Source organism: Musa acuminata, chromosome BXJ1-8 (assembly GCF_036884655.1).
Source record: "Musa acuminata AAA Group cultivar baxijiao chromosome BXJ1-8, Cavendish_Baxijiao_AAA, whole genome shotgun sequence".
Taxonomy (NCBI): Eukaryota; Viridiplantae; Streptophyta; class Magnoliopsida; order Zingiberales; family Musaceae; genus Musa; species Musa acuminata.
Window position 1 is genome coordinate 50,707,232 of NC_088334.1, and position 17,474 is coordinate 50,724,705.

At 39.9% G+C, this 17,474-nt stretch overlaps 2 protein-coding genes across 13 annotated transcripts; both read right to left on the minus strand.

The window, feature by feature from the left end:
• Positions 1-216: 216 nt before the first annotated feature.
• Positions 217-6,368, minus strand: LOC103996438 (ent-copalyl diphosphate synthase 1-like). Of its 9 annotated transcripts, none has more exons than XM_065080873.1 (18): positions 6,053-6,368; positions 5,872-5,969; positions 5,237-5,786; positions 4,736-5,144; positions 4,376-4,471; positions 3,998-4,101; positions 3,591-3,894; positions 3,291-3,474; positions 2,990-3,204; positions 2,788-2,908; positions 2,609-2,721; positions 2,309-2,535; positions 2,109-2,224; positions 1,770-1,868; positions 1,374-1,622; positions 1,134-1,257; positions 827-1,039; positions 217-707 (listed from the first exon to the last, which is right to left on the minus strand). In XM_065080873.1, the coding sequence occupies exons 4-18, from the start codon at positions 4,797-4,799 to the stop codon at positions 483-485; spliced, it is 2,454 nt and encodes an 817-aa protein (XP_064936945.1). In that variant the 5' UTR covers positions 4,800-5,144; positions 5,237-5,786; positions 5,872-5,969; positions 6,053-6,368; the 3' UTR covers positions 217-482. The 9 variants fall into 9 exon arrangements, with proteins under 9 accessions (XP_064936945.1, XP_064936949.1, XP_064936947.1 ...); XM_065080877.1 differs by having other exon boundaries at positions 4,736-4,867; positions 4,992-5,786; XM_065080875.1 differs by having other exon boundaries at positions 4,736-4,872; positions 4,992-5,786.
• A 463-nt stretch (positions 6,369-6,831) lies between these two features.
• Positions 6,832-13,171, minus strand: LOC135581354 (N-terminal acetyltransferase B complex catalytic subunit NAA20-like). 4 transcript variants are annotated; one of them, XM_065080878.1, is made up of 7 exons: positions 12,925-13,171; positions 11,918-12,062; positions 11,716-11,806; positions 10,695-10,827; positions 8,622-8,691; positions 7,280-7,340; positions 6,832-7,197 (listed from the first exon to the last, which is right to left on the minus strand). In XM_065080878.1, the coding sequence occupies exons 2-7, from the start codon at positions 11,993-11,995 to the stop codon at positions 7,106-7,108; spliced, it is 525 nt and encodes a 174-aa protein (XP_064936950.1). In that variant the 5' UTR covers positions 11,996-12,062; positions 12,925-13,171; the 3' UTR covers positions 6,832-7,105. The 4 variants fall into 4 exon arrangements, with proteins under 4 accessions (XP_064936950.1, XP_064936952.1, XP_064936953.1 ...); XM_065080880.1 differs by having other exon boundaries at positions 11,918-12,072; XM_065080881.1 differs by having other exon boundaries at positions 11,918-12,078.
• Positions 13,172-17,474: the final 4,303 nt, after the last annotated feature.

Consider the following 17,474-nt stretch of genomic DNA (forward strand, 5'->3'; position numbering starts at 1 on the left):
TCTTTTCGTGTCCGCCATTTCCAGATGCCGAGTCGTACAGCATTATTTGTGGGCGCAGCCGAAACCATGACCCTCCTTGCGACCCAATGCACCTTTCACCCACGACTGGTGGGGTACTTTATACGACTGCGATCTCTCACCACATAAGAGAGAGAGAGAGAGAGAGACAGAGACAAAGAGAGAGAGAGAATCACTCGTCCACATCTTTTGTAGAGATCAGCAGAAGTTAAAATCACAGGCTTGAAGATATGTATTAAAGTCACTGAGGTTGGCTACTAAATTATGAGAATTTCCAAAGATTAAGAAGACATTGCATCCTTCTACATAGATGCCATGTAAACCTGACAAACTACGTCACTTATTCATTCACATCTTTGGAAGAAATCAGCATGATAACAAGTCCCAAAGATTCCGAAGAAAGTTCAATATGTCCAATTGTTAAGCTCCATCACACTGCTCATTCACATATTTCATGAAGCTCACTAAGCCACAGGCTTGAAGAGCACCTCGGAGATGTGGCTGCGGAGTGCAGCAGGTGAGCAGTGAGCAGCGTAATAGAAGCTCTTTGCCACCAGAAGGAATGTTTGCTTGGTGTGGTGGTTGAGGTCATCTGAAGTCTGCAGCACACACCGAGCCAGCTCTTGCATCTCTGCTTCTACTGCCTTGTCCTTGCAGCTGCTTGTGACAGCGCACTCCTCTGTGATGCTCTGAGAAGATGACAAACCACTCTTAGGAACTCATTGATAGCAGGAATGTCGATATCGGTGTTCTAAAATATCCACAAAATATATATATTATAATCGAGAAGAAAAACGATAAAATATACCTTAGCGGCAACCATCTGTCGTCGCCTTAGATTATGACAAAGGGAAGACAGTAGATGACAAAGCCGACTGTAATTAGGACGAGTCACCGTTAACTCCGTCGAACTGAACCTCCCTGCACAGCTTTCCATGGTCCTGACCAGCAGTAACCCCGTCTCTTCCCTTCCGAATCCGTCAGACGCGTCGCTATGCCATGCCATCAACCACTCCTTCCACTGAGAAAAATAAGATCAAAATTAAAAATATTATAAAAATGATTATTATTATTATTGGAATCAAAGAGCGAGCGGAGGAGGATCGAGTTATTACAGCTTGTTGTAAATGATGGCGGACCAGCTGTTGTTGGAAGGCCGGCCGTGTATCAGCCGCCAGCCGCTCGATCAGTTGCCGGAGCAGACCCACCAACACTTCTCCCGCCTTCTTCCCTCCCATCCTGCGTTCAAACTCAGAAACATCACTCGCCATCTCCATGATCTTAAGAACTAATCCATCAGGTCCGGAAGAAGATTCCATCAGGATCTTAAGAAAGCAAGACGGTGTTGCACTCACCTGCTAATGTCATGGCCGTCGCTTCGATCATCAAGGAAGTCGAGGATGAACGATCGCCTCATCTCGTCCGTGCACGTGGCGCAGCTAAAGAACGACGAGACGGCCGTGGCCATCGTGGCGGTCCGAGCCCAACCCAACCTCTCGACCGCGCGGTCCGGTTCGAACACGCAAGCGGCCGCTAGAAAGTAGTCCCTCAGTAGGCTCCTCCGCTTCACCCTGTGCCATCGTAGACCGGCCTCCTCGTACCATCTGATCCCAATCGAACGATCATTATTTTTTACCGAAGAAAAGGGTTAACAGACTCTTTCGCCTTGAAAATGGAGACTAGAAAGTGACAATTTGGAGAGTTAAATCTATCAATGCTGGGGGAAAATAGAGGACGTTTCTCTCACTTACTTTTCGAGGTCGAACCATTCGAGCTGATGGAGAGATTGACAGCGATTATAGTCCAACTTGGCCAACTCCAAGTACACGTCGTTGTTCACCAATGGCATCCTGCGACGACGACCCCAACTCCCGTTAGCTCTAGTTTATCTCATCCCACAGCTCTCCGATACGAGTATTGATCCGTAAAACTGGGTCCCACGTGGTATACGAGGTAGGAAAACGAAAGAGCTTAAGATTAGGATGAGGCTGGCGAAGGTCCCCCCCATTGGTCCGTGAGTCATGGGTCCCGTAGGACGTACTAGGGTCCGTGCCGACGACGACGACGACTTATGGGGAGAGTGGCGTTACCTGTAGAGCGTCTTCCCTATCCAGACGTCGCTGCTGCCTCCATACTGCTCCAAGTACAGCCTCGTCTCCACGCGAGGCAGGCTGGCGTACCAGGGGAAGTCCAGGGCGTACGCCACCTGTTGGAGGTCGATCTCATCGTGTCATGCAGCCTCGATCGAGAGTACCAGGCAAGCAGCTGAGGGAGTGTGTCGTCTGCTTACCTCGCCCGGCAAGTCCTTGGTGATGATCCACTTGTCCACCACCTGGTCGGCGGCTTGCTTCTCTCGCAGGAACAGGTAGGAGAAGCTCCTGGCCCGGTCCAGAATCTCCTCCCCGGGGAAGGCCACCTGCGACGCCCGGTTCAGGTTGTACATTCCGGTCACTGCCTGGGTCGATTGCCCGGCGAAACAGAAGAACTCACCGTCCTTCTCGAAATGCCGGAACACGCCTGCGACGGCCAAGTAGCACAGCTTTCTGAGACCATGCCTTCAAACTTGAACCGGGGATGCGTTGTTACTCACCGGCGGAGACGTCGTAGCCGTGCAGCCGGAGCAGTCGGAACCCCATCGATGTGTCGTCCACTTCGTGCACTCTCGTGCCCTTCGCCCAGCAGATGCCGTCCTCGGTCCAATATCTGTGGTTCGGGCGATCGTTCTCAGACGCGCAAGAAGAAGAAGGTGGACTCTAAATCATTACCGACCTGTATACGTAGTCCAAGCAGTCTTTGATCTCCTGCTCCAAGTATCGAGAGATCCCGAGACGCTCCAAGCGATCGACGACCCACAGGTGCTCGAAGAGATCGACGGGGTAAACGTTGGGCACTGGAGAGTAGAATCCGATCAATTACGGTGAAGGTAGAGTAACATGTGGAACGAGGAGAAAGTGTCGTCAAACGGTCTTACCCCCCCCACCAAATCTATGGATGACTCTCTGGAGATAATTGAGGCAGTTGTCATCACCAGTCTGCATCACAGCAAAAGCCGTGGAGGATGGTGAGAAGAGAAAGGAGCCGTCAGAGCACTGGAGGCGAAGCAGCCTGTCCCAGTCCAGGCCCGGCATTCCTTCCAGGCTATGGAGCAGCGTGGTGGGCACTTCATGCATCACATCTCTTGGAATCCTATATCACATCAGTTTGCTCAGCGACAATGCCTGGAAAGGTGCAGCAAACCAGGTGAATGCAACACTCGGGTTTTGCTGCAGTACCTCTTCAGTTTCAGACTTCTCTTGGCGTCGATTTCCTGCAAAGAAGGGTCACCATAGGGAATCTCCAGCTCAAGCGCTTTGGCTATTTCAACGAGGGAGGGGAAAGCGACTTCGAAGCCGATGGGCATTAGCTCTGCTTCCTCCTCACGCAATCTCCACATGTTCTCACGGATAAATGCAAGTCCTGTCAAGTTAAAAGGAGCCATTTCAGCTAAAATCTTATGTGCATTCTTGTTGTGTGTGTGTGTGTTTGGTGTGGATGTGTCTGATGGCAGTGCTGCTACTGCTATTGCGATTGACCTCTCCTGCAACTATCCGGATAGATGGTCCATGACTTGAGAGCGATGACGCAGGCCAGGGTGTTGATCATCCGATCATGGGCGGAGAAGATGACAGCGTCTCCCCACGAGCCATCCGGCAGCTGGTTGTCGACGATCCACCGGAGGCTGGACGGGAACCGAGGGCCACCACTTACGTCTTTGTTCTTGACCAGTGCCACCCACGCCGTGTCGTATGCGGAGATGCTTATTTCCCCATCACCCATCCGCCGCAACATCGCTCTGACTTCACCCACCATCCGCCATATCCCTCTCGATCCACAGAGCTAGAGAACAAGATCCATCAATCATTACCATCTTTTCTCGGCTCCCAAACTTTACAGTGGGCACTTCGCTATCATCGACAGCTTCTTCATACAACAAAATTACCTCAAGCGATCCATCATCGTCCTCGTCCTCGTCGGCGTCCTGCGGCTCATGCTCCGGCAGATGAAGAACAGGCAATCCGTTCTGAATCAAGCCTACGCCGTATTCTGCAAGTAGATACGATAGCAAAGTGGACAGTAAATCACTCGTAATCTGAATGCCATGCTGTATGCAGCTGCGCAGAGTGGTTAGCTGCAGTTTTATGTCCGGCCATGAAAGAGGGCAGTCTTCGCTCCAAATTCCACGTAGTTGAGGAAATCCATCGGTGGCAATAGCCACCCACTTCATCGAGGAAGCCCTTCTAGTGTTTATGTTCGGATCAAAGCAGCGAGGAAGAAAGCATCCGTTCCACGGAAATCAGCAGGGGATTCTGGTACGTACCTGGAGTGGTGGGTTTGGATAATGCATGGCTCCTCCACCGCGCAAAGCGCACCTCCTTCTCGGCTCTCCGAGTGATGCCCAGATCGCACGGACCTACTGTTACACATGGACCCAAACAGCAGTAAAATCTTTAGCGGAATCCTCCCTTTTCGCTCCGCAAGATATAAAGAAAGGCCACTGGGAAAGGTGGCGTGAATTCTTGTTGTATATAGACCATGAGGTACTGCTGGTGATTTCTCCCACCCCTCACATGCATCGAGGCACTCGATTGCAACCCGGCATGAAGCAGGAACATGAAGCTTTAAATGACACGAGCAAGAAAAAGGAGGAAGTGGAGGATGGAGCGGAAGAAGGACGTGCCTGGGACAGTCGGCGAGCGAGGTCGCAGCGCCAGCGTGCCGACGGCCATCGTCGTCGTCGTCATCGTCGTCGCTGCTGCCGAAGAGGAGACGGCCAGGTGTCAGCGGTCAGGTGCGGTCTGGGGGCGGCAGCCTTGGCTTTTGCACACGAGAGAGGCAGGAAACAAACAAGCGGCCGAGGAAGCGAATCAGGCAAAGCACAGAGGGAGTGAATAGAGAGAGAGAGAGAGAGAAGGCATGAAGACAAACTCCACCACCGCAGGAGATTCCCACAAGGGATGCCTCCGAGGATCTTATGAAGCGACTTCTCCAATGATGAGCCTCACCAAATCACCATTATGTTAATCTACTGCCTGATCTGACACTCTGCACGGATCGTCTTTCCTTTCACTGCGTCCATGCGATCTATCCTACCATATTTAGACACCAAAAAGAGCAAGGATGCATGAATCTGGAATGAATTGATTCATCGGAGACTGTATGGAGGAAGGATGAATCTAACATGGACCGATTCAAGATATATAATTCCTCCATTGTGGACAAGCTATGAACTGATAGTGGATTACTAGCCCTCCGCCGATAAGGCAGAAGAAGACAGTTGGAAGCTGCATGAGCTGCTGTTTGGTTGGTGTTTGTCGCAAAACACATTTGAAATATACGTAAGGGAAGGAGGAAACAGAGGAAAGATGAAATAATTGGGAACTACCAAAGGAGAGAGGGATCAAAATGAGACGCACCGTTAAATGCACCTGATCTGCGGCATGATTGGCTCGAAAAGGAATTCGTAGACCGGATTGGAAGATGAAACTGATGTCTGTGGTCATCTACTACCATCTGATCTGGTCTCTTTCTGCAACACTGTTCCAGGATTATGAATCGAAAGGCAAACCAATAGCATGACCTTGGTTCTGACTCAGGTTTTCGATTAATATCATTGGTTCTCAATCATCCTCGCTGGCTCATAGCAACCACAAAACTCGGACAAAGGATGAAATAGACAAATAGGGCTCACAATCTGATTCCTCTTCTTTTTTTTTTTTCTCTCTCTCCTCCTTCAAAACACAAAAAACATGCATTACATTACTTGTAAATTGCTGGTTGAGAAATCTAACAGTGTGTTGGTTCCTTGATGCATACCTTTTGATTGGGCCACAAATATTGGCTGAGTTGAAGGGTAGCAGCATTGTATGGATAAAGATGAGCAGTTGATTGAGCTTCTGAGACCCATCTCCCTCCTTCAAAACAAGAAAAACATGCATTACAGTACTTGTAGATTGCTGGTTGAAATGTAACAGTATGTTGGTTACTTGATGCATACCTTTTGATTGGGCCATAAATATTGACTGAGTTGATGAAGTTGGGCAGTCGATTGAGCTTCTGAGACCCATCTGGTTTGAGCCTACTCAAAAGAACAAACAGGAAGATGATAACAATAAAAACAATGCATGTGTGGCTTGGTGGAATTTTTTGCTGAACTTTGGAGAGGCTTGCCACAAGTACTACATAGGAGTCAGTAGATTGCTTTGAAGACTTAGCTAGTGCTTCCAATTATTACATCTCCATGGAGGGGGAGTCCTGGTTGCATTGCCTCCAAAACAGTACCAGATGAATGACACTGGACCACGCTATAGTATCTGTAGAACAATAGAAAAAGTTGTTGGAAAAGCATCCTAATGCTGCAAGAAGCATGATAAAAGTTGTCCTTGCTATGTACCTTATGCTTGACTTCTGCAGCTCTGGCTTTCATGATATAAATCTTTGCTGAAGTAGCTACTCTGTTTAAAAGTCAACATAGATAATGGCATGCAATCTCATGGGGTATAAAGTTGCCAGAACCAAGAGATTCAACTCAGTTGGAAAGTAAACCAAGATAGCAAGCAAGATACAGAAAAGCTGATGTGGAAGACTCACAAAAGGGAATCTTCCCTATCAAACCTGAGATGCTCATTAATTTTTTTTCTGGCTTATCAGTTGATTGTGATCGTGTTCCCATTGGCAGAAAAAGAACAAAAAGATACAGCTCAAAAAAAATTGAAGAACAAGTAGAAACATCAGAACTAGCTGAACATGGTATAAATTTCAACATGTTTCACCAAATTAAAATCAAACAAAAGTTTCCTGGAATGAAATATAGCTTCAACTTTCTCAGAAAATGTTCCAGAAACAATGCCCATAAAATCCACACTTCCAAGGTACTCTTTGCAAAAATAAGACATGATCATCACTATCTTGCAAAGACAAGCAAATTTCACATACAGATCCTCATATGATTCAATAAACAACCAGACTTCGCTCTGTATGAAGATTTACCAACTATTACATATCATAAAGTGCATAATCACCTAACCATCGGAAGCACTTGATGAAGAACTTAATCATATTCGAGTTCGTCTGGAGTGATTGGCCTTTTCAGGGGTATCATGGATTTCTTATCAACATCGCGAGATAGTGCCTTCCGCATATCTGAAAACATGAAGCTCAATTAACACCATAATCAATTTGATTTTGAACATGCCCACTTGATCTTGTTTGTGAAGCCACATACCCAAACCATCTTCTTCCCCAGAGTAGTAGCGCAGCACTCTTCGGTATATCACATAGCCAAGCTGTAGAATGAAAAGGAAAGAAGGAGAACGAATGTGATCAACAAAGACAAGTATGTTTATCTAAAAATGCAAATAAATCATGACAATGACAATAACTTGTCTGATTGATACTTGATACCACTAAACAACAATAATTAAAAGTTGATTTGAACCAATCCATATTCAAAGCAGCCAATGATTTTACTGGTAAATAATGGTTAATGATGCATCATGAATTTTCTTACTAACACCAACTTGTTCAGAAAGGACAAGTATGTTTATCTAAAAAATGCAAATAAATCATGACACTGACAATCACTTGTCTAATTGATACTTGATACCACTAAACAACAATAATTAATAGTTGATTCGAACCAATCCGTCTTCAAAGCAGCCAATGATTTTACTGGTAAATAATGGTTAATGATACATCATGAATTTTCTGGCTAACACCAACTTGTTCAGAAAGGACAAGTATGTTTACCTAAAAATGCAAATAAATCATGACAATGACAATAACTTGTCTAATTGATACTTGGTACCATTAAGCAACAATAATTAACATTTGATTCGAACTACTCCGTCTTCAAAGCAGCCAATGATTTTACTGGTAAATAATGGTTAATGATGCATCATGAATTTCTGACTAACACCAACTTGTTCAGAACGGACAACAGTCCACTGATCAGAAATGGTGAGCTCTGCAAATCACTGAACAATAACTATAAGTTTGGCTCCATTTCCATTCTTTAACAAAATGGATGCCAATTACAATAATTAACGACATCATTTTCCTTGTATATTCATATATGAATGAATTATTTTCACTTCAAAGGTCTTGGGGCCAGAGCCCCTGGTTGTAAATTCTATATATTTACATATCACACAAAAAAAAAGGAAGAAATGGCAGAACAGGTGTGATTGGCAATAGAAGCTACCAAATCGCTCCACCCATTAAAAAGCACCAGATGATGCCATTTACCAACACAATTCAATATATACCTCGTAATTCTCATTCCAGCAAAAAGTGCATTTTTGCTACCACTGTAAATGTGCATAATGGTAATGGCCATCACAGCAATATTGGGTAAAGCTAATGCATAAAGCACCCCTAGCAAGGAATCCATCATTCCAAGTTAAGATCCAGAAATCAGAACCATGACTAGTACAAATGCTGCAAAACATGACTAGCCTGTCCAATAAGATCACATGAATCTGATTGTCTTTTAAAGCACAACACCAAAATGGCATATAACAGAAATGGTTTTGCCAAAGGTAAGATGGATGCGATAGAATGCCTACCTTTTCATACATTTTTATAGCAGGCATGTTGGATGCCCTTACAAATAGATCCACAAAGTATGCTTTATCGCTGCACAGGATAATTTTGTATATTAGCAATAAAAACATCATCAGAAACACCAAGAACAAACTGTCAAAATCCAACAGTGTGACTAGTGGCATCGTCTCCACCAGAATAGTGAAAAAACTCAAACCAGTTAAATTTCCACTGGAAGATAAGTTCATAAGACAATTCTATAGATTTGAAAATTATGGTCATGCCAATTACGACCTCATGTAATGAGACTCTAGGATAATAATCAAGCCTTAGTTCATCTTGTTAAGCCGTAAAGTTTCTCTTGGATACAAACACTGTATCAATTAACAGAAACCATGGGGTAAATAATAATTGATATGGGCTTCAGGTGATTCCTCTGAGGCTCTGATGATATTAATTTAAGCATAACAGAGAACAGCATACGGTAACTTAAAGACCTCTGGAACATGTGAAATTCTCCTCATTAGAAACAAATTTCTTCTTTTCTTTTCCATGTCTTATGATGCTCTCAACTTTCTTTCATTAAGGTTTCTTATAATGAAGTTGCGATGGCAACAATGTTGTAACCTTTTTGGTGGGTTAAAAGAGAAAGATCATAAAATCAGAAAAAATAATGAAGAATGAATACGATGGCCTTATCTATATCCATCAAGGCCTGCTCCAATTTTTTGAGTCAGCTTAATGTTTTGCCTATGGTGCTTATGCTAAGTGTTACCATATCCTCCCTTTGTTAAGACACTTCAATATGAACTTCACCAAACTCTCCTTAATGATTTCCCTAGATCGTTTATGCATACCCATAAAATAGGAGTTTGAATATGGACTTCACCACTCTTCTGAATGATTTCCCAATATTGTTTATGTATAACCATATGTACATCCATATATTTCAAACACTGATATCTCAGGGCCATTTAGGATCTCCATTGATCATTTCAAACACATCAATTTTGAACTTGTGTGACTCTTACCCATGTTATCTTTGAATAAAACTTTTCATTTTTGATCTCCATCTTGTCATTTATACCATGTTCATCTTATTGCTAAAAATATCATTATCGTACAATCACAACATTCCATACAAAACAACATTGTCCATTGTCCATTGCAAGGAGGACAAGAGACTGAAACATGACATAAGCAAATATTCAAAATCTGAAAAAGAAAAAAGAAAAGAAAAGAAAAGAAAAGAAACTGCGTTATAAAGTGGTACCTAATCCCAAAATCATGATCAGAACAAACATTACAAAAGTACCATTGAATAGATCGGCAGATAAGAATGAATGGAAATTACATTAGTAGGAAAATAAGCTGAAATGTCTCTGCGTTGAGTCTCCACTATCGGTAAAGTGGTCATGCTTCCTTCACGAAGACTAGAATTTGACTTAGCTACTCCTTTCAGAAGTCATGAATGCAAATAAAAAACATCTCCTATATAAGCTTCATGACCTTCCATGTCGCCCGTTCTTCCAACTACGAGACATGGCTAAGTGTTCCTACTCACATTGTGCCCAATGCCCAGGTAGATTGGTCAATAGTAGGTCAAGAAATATTGAGTGATGATTTGGGTGGAGGTTTATGAGGAATAGAGATAACCTCTGTGTTATTTCAGATTTGGCGAGCATCAAAATCTGTCAAATAGAAAAAAATGCCTTTTTTGCACTGGAAAACCTTTCCCAAAAAGTACTGATCTTATAGAGCGGCTGAACAAGTGAATGAATAAACATCATGAATCCAAATGGAATCACATTCTTGAGGCAACTAACTAAAACACACAATTACAAAACTGAATGTCAAAAATCTAAAATAATACAAGTAGCAAATACTATTGTCCTATTACCCTTGGTATGCTCCAGACTAATTGGCCAACTACACCAACATGTGGCCATAAAACGAACAGCAAAATTTTAATTTTGGAAGTGACCAATTATCAAGAATCATGTGCAACATTCATTCAAGTGCTTTAGCAGAAATACTAGAACTCAGTTATGACAGATTAATAAACAGAAAATAAGAAAGAAAGGAAACAATATTACATCTTGTCACTGATGTTCTCCAATAAGTGCATGAGTTTTTTGGCTAGTTGTTGTCTTCGATACTCAGGAGCAACAGTAACTGCAGTTACATGGCCATGCCAAGATTCACCTTGTCCTTCGACTTTACCCATAACTGAAAACAGAGACTGGATTGTCAAACATCACTACAAAAACTAGTAATCTTGTCATTACAACCAGAACAATAAAAAGTAACAATATTATGTTTACATGCATAAGCACTGAAATGAGACTCCAAATTTAGGATCAGAATCATAGGTCTCAAATTTTAGATGGGAAGGATATATTAATATATAGAGAAATAGATTGACGGAAGAAATGCTAATCATAGTTAGTTCAACTTAGAGGCCTTTGCACATAGCTATGTCAGTTTATACACTAAAGGTAAGCTTCAGGTGGGGTCTATTTGCTTAATCATGGTTTTTCGCATAATTCAAAGCCATTTCTAAAATATCATAATGAACTTCTCCATACATCTCTCAAGTATTGCATTATACATAAAAAATCTTGCATTTGTTAAGAATTAGAAATTTTGATGGCTCATTGGTCCGAGCAGCAAGCACTACTAGGAATTCATAGTACCCATTGGTTTGTTTGCACATATTGCATCAACTTCAATTTGGTGGCATCAAGCTTAGAAAACAGAACTATACCACGAATCTCATTAAATAACTGATCAATCACATGCAATCATAAATGGGATAGTTGTCATTAATGGGCTGTATTTCATGTTCTATAATCAAGAAATAAGAAATAGCACTGAAGTTGATTGGCTTTTCTATACAGCAATACTAAAAGGGGAGTTTGGCATGCTACAACTCAAAAAACAATCTTGGTTATTGAAAATTACAGATTTATATGAAACCTTAGTAGAAATCTGGTTCTTGTTTCCTTAAATTTCCATGACAAAAAGGGCATCAGATCCTCTGGTATGGTCGATGGTTTTGCAAAACAAAAAACTGAAATTGATGAATCGTGGAGCAACACATAATAGAGGACTTACTATACCCCATGATACAATTACCAGGGCCCTCTGCAACGTGAAAGTAATCAGGCCACCGAGCCAGGTATGTCATGTAGAATGACATGTTGAACTAGCCAGATTAAAAAAAAAAGAAGGGGGAAATTAGATACGCAGAAAGAATAAGAGCTAAGATATGAAAAAAGAACAAAAAAATTAAGACAATCAATATAGGAGAGCTTACAGTCTCGGTTCGGTGGTCAAGATTTACGGAAGCAAAGCGGAGGAGATCATTGCAGCAAAACCGGCGGATGGTTGCCATTGGCAACAAACGACAGAGGAAAAATAATAAGATTTGTTATTCACCAAGATTATTCCTTTATCTCCACCTGAACCAACCTTTTTCTTTGAGTCATTCCATGAGTAAAAATATTTGGTAAAAATAAGTTAAATTCAACAATAGTGATATGAACAATAAAGTTAGAAATAAGGGGTAGAAGACTTCAACGATTCAATAAACAGAATCAAATTAAGCAAAAAAAATCATTCAAGATATTTCTGATATATTTATGGATAGCCATCATGTATAACAAATAACCAATTTTATGTTAGACAAATACATACATGATTAACATGATATGTCCGACATATATGTCTAAAGAAATTTGAACTTGATTAATTTATCCTAAGTTGATTTCTAAATATTCTATTGGAACATGTAACTAAAGCTGCATAGGCTAATCTTGCAATCTTATTCATGATTTCAATGTTACATTAGATATGAAAACATAGAAATCATTCAAGTATTGAAAATTATAGACTTACATTTCCTTTTTGCTTTATTGTGTATTACAATTCCCAAAGATATCCAAACAAAAAAAAAGTAATAATATTAAAAAAATATCGATTAACCTATTCAGTCGCATAAATTGTTCATTTGAAGTATCGTTGCGTTTGAGGTCGTCTTAGAAGAATAATCCTTGAGGCTTTTTCTATCAAGACTAATAGGCTATTACACGAAATAAAATTTCAAAATACCGCTATCCAACAAACCCTAATTCGGAACCAAACTTCCATTCGCCAAGTTAAACGCTCTGTCATGTGCACGCACATTACGATCTAGACTGGAAAAGAAAGGGCACATCCGCGACCTCGGAGACCACGACAAGGAAAAGAAAAGGTGCGAGTTATCTTGCTAACGACCTACGAATTGCAGCGGCGGGATCCGGAGAAAGAAGCGTTCGGTCTCACCAGAGCACCGGTCAAGCGGTCGATCGAGGTGATCAGGTAACCGGAGGAGCTGAGGCTAATGGCGTCGACCTCGGATCAAGCACCGGCGCTCTCCGCGGAGGAAGCGGCACCGAGTAAAAGATTCTGCGATGTCTCCCGGGGGACCAAAGAGAAGGTGATTCCGGATGCGCGTCGCCTTCCCAACACCCAATCCTGCCTCGGTGGAGCGATGAATCGCGATAACGGAAGACTGCCGAAGAGGCTTTGGGACGGAAGGCATATCTTTGGGAATAATTACGTATACATCCACCAAAGTCAATCATTTATGAATTGATCCCTATAATTGTTGGGGACAATTTACTTAAACATCCCTAACTTTATATTATTAGCGCAAAAATCCTCAAAAATTTTTGGAAGTTTTTGCTAATTTCTCTTTCTTTTTTTTTTCTTTTTTTTTTTTATATCTCATAACATTTCACCTCCTCTTTTACACACATGCAAAGATTTCCTTCTCATATATTTTAAGAGAAAAATGGCATATGAATCCTTCTAAAGTTAATGATTTTTATATGTGTTTATATAAACATAATTATAATTATCTCACTTATCTTACCGGTAGGTCAATTGGTCGAACTATATGTTTAATTTAAAAATAGGTTAAAATATATAAATAATTTAAAATTACATGTAGTTCTACAAAATATCTTTAAACTATAAAAATATAAAAATTAATAAAAATTGAAACACTCATAAAAATAAAATAAAATTTGATAATTAAGCCTATAATGTTTAGGGTAATTTATCAAACATTTCATAGAATTAGCATTTTCGGCAATAGAGTTCTTTGATTTTATGAAATTTATGAGATTTTATTATTTGGAGGAATGTGTATGTAAAATCTAAAATGTTGGAGGAGTATAATACTAAAATTTGAAGGGGTAAATATAATTTCCTCAAAATTCTAAAGAAAGACATGTAAAACCCATTGTTTATTTTAGGAATAGAAATGCATATAATGTTTGTATTAATCCCTTAGGGAATCTTTTGCCAAAAAGTCCCTAACTTTAGATTATTAGTGTAAAGCTCCTCTGTTTTATGAAATGCATTGCAAAGCACTCTCATGTATTTTTTTTCCATATGCCTAATTTTTCTTCTAATATATTTTCCTCCATACTATTTCATTCAATCAATAACTAATAAATGAAGAGGCTTTTATCTCCTTTTTTTCTTACACATAGACAAATAGAAAACCTCTATAAAAGGAAATCACTTTGACTCTAAACTATAAGATTTAACTCTTTATATTTTTCTATAATTTTTTTAAAAATAATCATGTAAGGTTTCATTTTTATTTTGTGTTTTCTAATTTTTTAGCAATCAAAATAGAGTTTTGTTAGTTAAGTACTTATAATTGGGAATATTCTAAGGTGTTTCTTTTATTTTCTTATAAAGTAAGACATATATAAAAAAGACACCTCATCTTTTAAAATGTTCTCATTTTCTTTTTCACTGTGCATTTTAATTCTACTTTTGTTATGCATCATTGTAAGTTATCACTACTGTTTTAAGTCTATATTTTTTTTAATAGTACTAGAAAAATAAGACCTTTTTACATGTAAATAATTAAACGTATTTCTGATAAAGAATGAATCGAGAAGAATTGTTTAATATGATATAGACATGTATTAAAGAAATTCATAGATGTTTAATTATATGAGGTGTGATTATCATTATTAGTGATTCGAGAAAAAGAAGTCGGAGAAAAATTATACTAGAAACTATGGAGATTTTAAATTTGTTGATGGAGAAGAATTCTCCCAACTGGTAGACAATTTATGCTGCTCTAAGCTCTCTGAATCTGTTCATCTTCTCTTGAATTTTTCATCCAAGTCATTGCATTTTTGAACTTGAGTCAGTGATGAGACATGATCTATTAATTTATACTTAAAATGATCAGAAAGTAAAGCTGATGTTCTGATCTGAGAGAAGTAGCTTGTGGGCTTCTGACTTTATTATATTTGGATGATCAGAAAGTAAGGCTGATGCTCTGAGAGAAACAGCTTGTGGGCATCAACAACTTGCAAATACCTTCTGACTTAGAACTTGGTCTGGATCTATTGCATCCCCACAATCATTACTTCAACAAATGTTTTTGGACACTATCAATAATCCTTGAGAAAAAAGAAAGATATCAAGGTCTGTTTGTCTCTCTAAATCACCAGCTCATTCAACACCCTACACTTGATAAACAACCTTCACAAAGGAACTCTCTGCAAGTAATGAAACAGGCAGAGTCTGACACTCCTGCTTTCATCAACAGTAGAACCATCCAAAATTATCTGAGCATTTGTCTCTAACAAAAAAAGATGGTCAAAGGAGAATCCTCTTGTGTTTCATCTCCTACAGTTTTAGTGAGTTCATGAACCAAGTAGTCTACATCACAGCAAATAAATGAGGTGGCAAGAGATTGAGCCTTAAACAAAATACTTTTTGAGTGGAATTGCTGTCTAATCACTCTGGTTATTTATTGTGTCTTGTGCTTGTGTGAAGCACATGCTCTGCTCAGTGGAGAAGGCCACAGAAAAGAGTCAAAGTGGTACTATTCTCTGGTCTCCCCCACAAACCACATGCTGTCCACCAAACCTTACTATTATTCTTAGAAGCTGACTGACTTGGAAATGTTTGACTCTGTTCTACTTTCTAAAACCTTTTGAAACATATTAATTGTGTCTGTCTTTCACAAAATCCATATTCCATAATCATATGCTGAAGGCTGTCACATTGCCTCCAAGATTAGGTATTGACATATATTATAACTTTCAATGTTCAAATTAACAAGAAAACAAACATTTGATCAGTCTTAAATCAGAAACTATTATCTTGTTAAATCAATATTTAAAGAACCAAAAATAATATACAGATCAAGTGAGCATTATAATATCTCAAGTTACCAGCATTATTCTTAGAGCCTGTATATATGTATATATTGTACTATGTTTCACCTACATACTTGTCATCAAACCAAGTTTAATTCCTATGGATATCACACACCCAAAACATATAGATTAAGAGAGGTGAGGAATAAGATATCTCATTCATGTTGCAGGCCATCTCCAAACTCCATCTTTGAAGCAGCTTCAAAGATGAAATGAGCTACATCTTGACATTGCCAAATCTATCCCAACTACTAAATTGAACTTAAATCAGCAAAAAAAAGGGGGGGAATATAATCAGAAAACATTGATCAAGCAACTAGTATTATTGCACTGAATACTAATCCTAGCTACTGGAATTACTGCTGGAATTATTACATCACCCTCACATTCCAAGTTCACCACAAAAGAAAGAAGAGGGTGAGAGAGAGAGAGAGAGAGAGAGAGAGAGAGAGAGAGAGAGAAGCTACCTAGAGATCTCGGACCATAAACCTCAATTCCCCAGCACTGCAAAGTGGCTCTCAGTGCTTTACTTCTCAGTGAGGAGAAGAGCAGGTTGAGGAGAGGGCAACTGCAAAGCTGTCAGCCATTGATCCCCTCACATCATAACCATCATCCCACATGTAAGCAAGTCTGCTCTTCACTGGGCATCTGAGTCCTCCACCGGGGTCACCAAACTGCTGCCACAGAGCTGTACCCATCAAAGGAACAAGAAAAATAAGAAGGAAGGTAGGAAGACAATGTGGTGGTCAACAAAAGCTCAAGTAGTGAAGGGATTGGAAGAAGAAGAAGAAGAAGAAGAAACAAAAAGGAAGAACAATGTGTGTGTGTGGAGTCGGAGTGTGGGGATGGAAAGCATATTTACGGGGAGTGCAGAACGCACTCACACGGAGTTCAAAGCTCTTGGGGTCAGTGAATGCACACGTATGTGGGGAAATGGGATTCCCAAAAGCAACTCATCACCACTACAAAAAGGAAGTGAAGAGAGACGGAGAGAGAGAGAGACAGTGTGTGTGTGTGTGTCACGAGGAGATGAGGAAGATGGAGTGTGACTTGTGTTGACTGGATTATGACTTGTGTTAAAGCTCTTCATACGCTTCGGAAGCCCCATTAATTACATCTTCTAATGATGGATTAAGTGCTGTTAATTAGCGGCAATATCATTTTGCAGTTCTCTTTCTCGGATGTAATTAACTACTCACATTTTATTAATTAGAATGTCGAGGGTGTTGATTAGTTAAGAATCAAACGTACTTAAAAAAAAAATAGAGTATTATATTCTAATAAATCTGTGGAGTTAGTGGAAAAGGATAAAAAATTTCTTAATAATTTACGATGAACATATGTTTGAACCAAAGTATTAAAAGTCGAATCGAATCGAATCGAATTATTTTTTTATTTGGTTCCATGAAAGTAAATTAGGTCAAATCGGAGCTACCTAATCATCGAATTCATTCAAAATCGATTAATTTAATTTAATTAATTGATTATAATTTTAAATAAATTAAATAATATATACTTTTTGAATAATTCAATTCGATTCGATTCAATTCAATTGAATCAAATTAGAATTATACCCCGATCATCGAGTGATTACGATAAGATTTATGAAATTGAACCCATGTCATTTATAAAATT